This window comes from Babylonia areolata, chromosome 2 (genome assembly GCF_041734735.1).
Source record: "Babylonia areolata isolate BAREFJ2019XMU chromosome 2, ASM4173473v1, whole genome shotgun sequence".
Classification (NCBI taxonomy): domain Eukaryota; kingdom Metazoa; phylum Mollusca; class Gastropoda; order Neogastropoda; family Buccinidae; genus Babylonia; species Babylonia areolata.
Window position 1 is genome coordinate 54,846,717 of NC_134877.1, and position 2,500 is coordinate 54,849,216.

At 39.8% G+C, this 2,500-nt stretch overlaps 1 protein-coding gene across 1 annotated transcript in view; it reads left to right on the forward strand.

The window, feature by feature from the left end:
* LOC143275304 (uncharacterized) overlaps positions 1-2,500 on the forward strand; it is a 641,085-nt gene that overhangs the window by 155,643 nt on the left and 482,942 nt on the right. The window contains exons 3-4 of the mRNA XM_076579305.1: positions 1-96; positions 2,352-2,447. The exon at positions 1-96 is cut by the window's left edge and continues 939 nt beyond it. Coding sequence (XP_076435420.1) covers positions 1-96; positions 2,352-2,447 — 192 coding nt within the window. The remainder of the gene's footprint in view (positions 97-2,351; positions 2,448-2,500) is intronic.

The following is a 2,500-nucleotide window of genomic DNA, read 5'->3' on the forward strand; positions in this document are numbered from 1 at the left end:
GCTTTCCGCTGGGCGGGAGTGAGGTTCCTGCCGCTGACGGAACCGGCGAGACGGAAAGGGGCGTGTCACCTGCTGAGGACGAGTCTAATCATGAAGGTGAAATAATGCTTATTGACAAAGAACAAATAGTTATTGTTTTTTTTCCGGGCTATTTTTGTTCTTTCTTTTTTGTTTTGTCCGTTTGTAAACGTTATTGTTAGTATTCTTTTTGTGTTGAAAAACAGACAACAACAACAAGAAACAACAACAAAATACAAAAAAACACCACCAACAACTGGATACACCTTGCATGGGCTCTCAAGGTCTCACCAGCGCGTTGAATTTATGCAAAGGTCAGGTATCTGTTGTTTTTATCTTTTTTTTTTATTCACTTGTGTAAACAAAGTGAGTCTATTTTATAAGCCGGTGTTCGCTTGCCTCTCTCTCTCTCTCTGTGTGTGTGTGTGTGTGTGTGTGTGTGTGTGTGTGTGTGTGTGTGTGATTAATTTGGAACTGATTTCGAATATCGAAAATAAATATTTGTTTTAAAAAGGGGGCGGGGGAGGGGGCTTGGGGGTTGGGCGGGGGAAGTATAACTTTCCTTTTGAATGGAGTGCTCGAAATAAATGTAGTCTTTAAAACCGAAATTAGAAAGTATAGATATATATCTTCATTGCCGATATTTGACTTATTCCGTTTGTTGTTTGCTTATTCAGTAAGTTTGCTTGTTTTGCACTCTTTGTTTCTTTTTTTCTCTCGGTCAGTGTTTTTATTCGTCCTGAAATGTATAAGTGACTGAATTTCCTTTTCTTTGTGATATGATACGGATTAGGTGTTCTGAATTTCTTAAAGAGAGAGAGAGACAGAGACAGAGAGAGAGAGAGAGAGAGAGAGAGAGAGAGAGAGATAAAGATCTTTTATTCAGATTAAGGCCAAAGCCCGTTACTGAAGGAGGTCATACAAGAAAATAAATAAAGAAAATGACTTGACACGATAAACCAACATCACAAATCAACCAAAAGTAGCTGATACAATACTCAACATTCACAAAATAACGATTCGAAGTCTCTTCAATGCCTCATATAAGTATGGCCAAGTTTTGTTTTGTTAAATCTAAAAGCACAAGGATCTTTATAATATTTAGGTTGAATTAATCTTTGTCTGAGGTCACTCAAAGCAGGGCAACATAAAAAAAAAAGCAATTCATCTTCCCTACCCAGGTTGCACAGTCTACACGTATATACTTATTCACTCCTACTACAGTATCTGAGAGAGAGAGAGAGGGTTTCTGTGTGTGAGTGCCTGTGTGTGTGTTTGTGTGTGTGTGAGTGCGTGCGTGCTTGCGCGTTTGCTTTTAATCTTATGTTTTTTTCTCTCCCAAGAACAATGGACTCAGATGATGAAAACAGTTTCAGTTTCAGTAGCTCAAGGAGGCGTCACTGCGTTCGGACAAATCCATATGCGCTACACCACATCTGCCAAGCAGATGCCTGACCAGCAGCGTAACCCAACGCGCTTAGTCAGGCCTTGAGAAAAAAAGGGTGAATAAATAATAGATAAGCGTACATAAATAAATAAATGAATAAATAAATAATAAACAACAAAAGACGACCACGAAAAAGACGTCTGAACCGATGATGATTGTCACGGAAATGGATAATTGATGATGACTGATTAAGTGAATGACCACGATGCCGATGATTATGGTGATGGAGATGATGATGACGACGATGGTAATAATGATAATGGTATTGATAATAATTATAATATGATAATAATAATAATGATAATAATGATAAAGACGATGATATTTGATGATGATTATGAGAACAACAACAACAACGACGACAACAATGATGACGATAATGATGGTGATGAGAATTATGATAATAACACCACCACCACCACCACCACCACTACCACTACCACCACCAACAACAACAACAATAACAACGACGACGACTACAACAACAACAACAATGATATAATAATAATAATGGTGGTGATGATAACAACAATAATAATCACTTAGTAGTATCAGTAGTTGTCAAGGTTAACTCACTCAGTACGGCCAGTCCTCTCGTCTCCTCTACACAGACCCCTCGGATGTCCAGTGGGTATCTGAATGACCCAACCTTTAGCTTCCGTCGTCAGAATGGTGGTATTCTTTGTCAACATTCACGTCTTCAGTATAAGAGCCTTCCGCTTGCAATTTTTTGATGATGGTAATTGGGGTGAAACGCTGTTAACGTCGTCTCTTTCGCCGTTCGTATGGAGAGAGTTAAAATTGTAAGAACGTTGTCATAAATCAGTGAGGTGGTCGTTCTTTGATTGATTGGTTGATTGATTGATTGATACGCTTATTCCGTCAGGCGAGGCGGACTCGGAGGAGGGGGAGGGAGTGGAAGAGGAGGAAGCCTTGTCCTTGACCCCTCGCGATGAAGACGTGCTGGAACAACTGCTGGAAGGTAAGCCCCCGTCAGGCAGGACACGGAGAGGAGATAGAGATCTCAGAAATAGA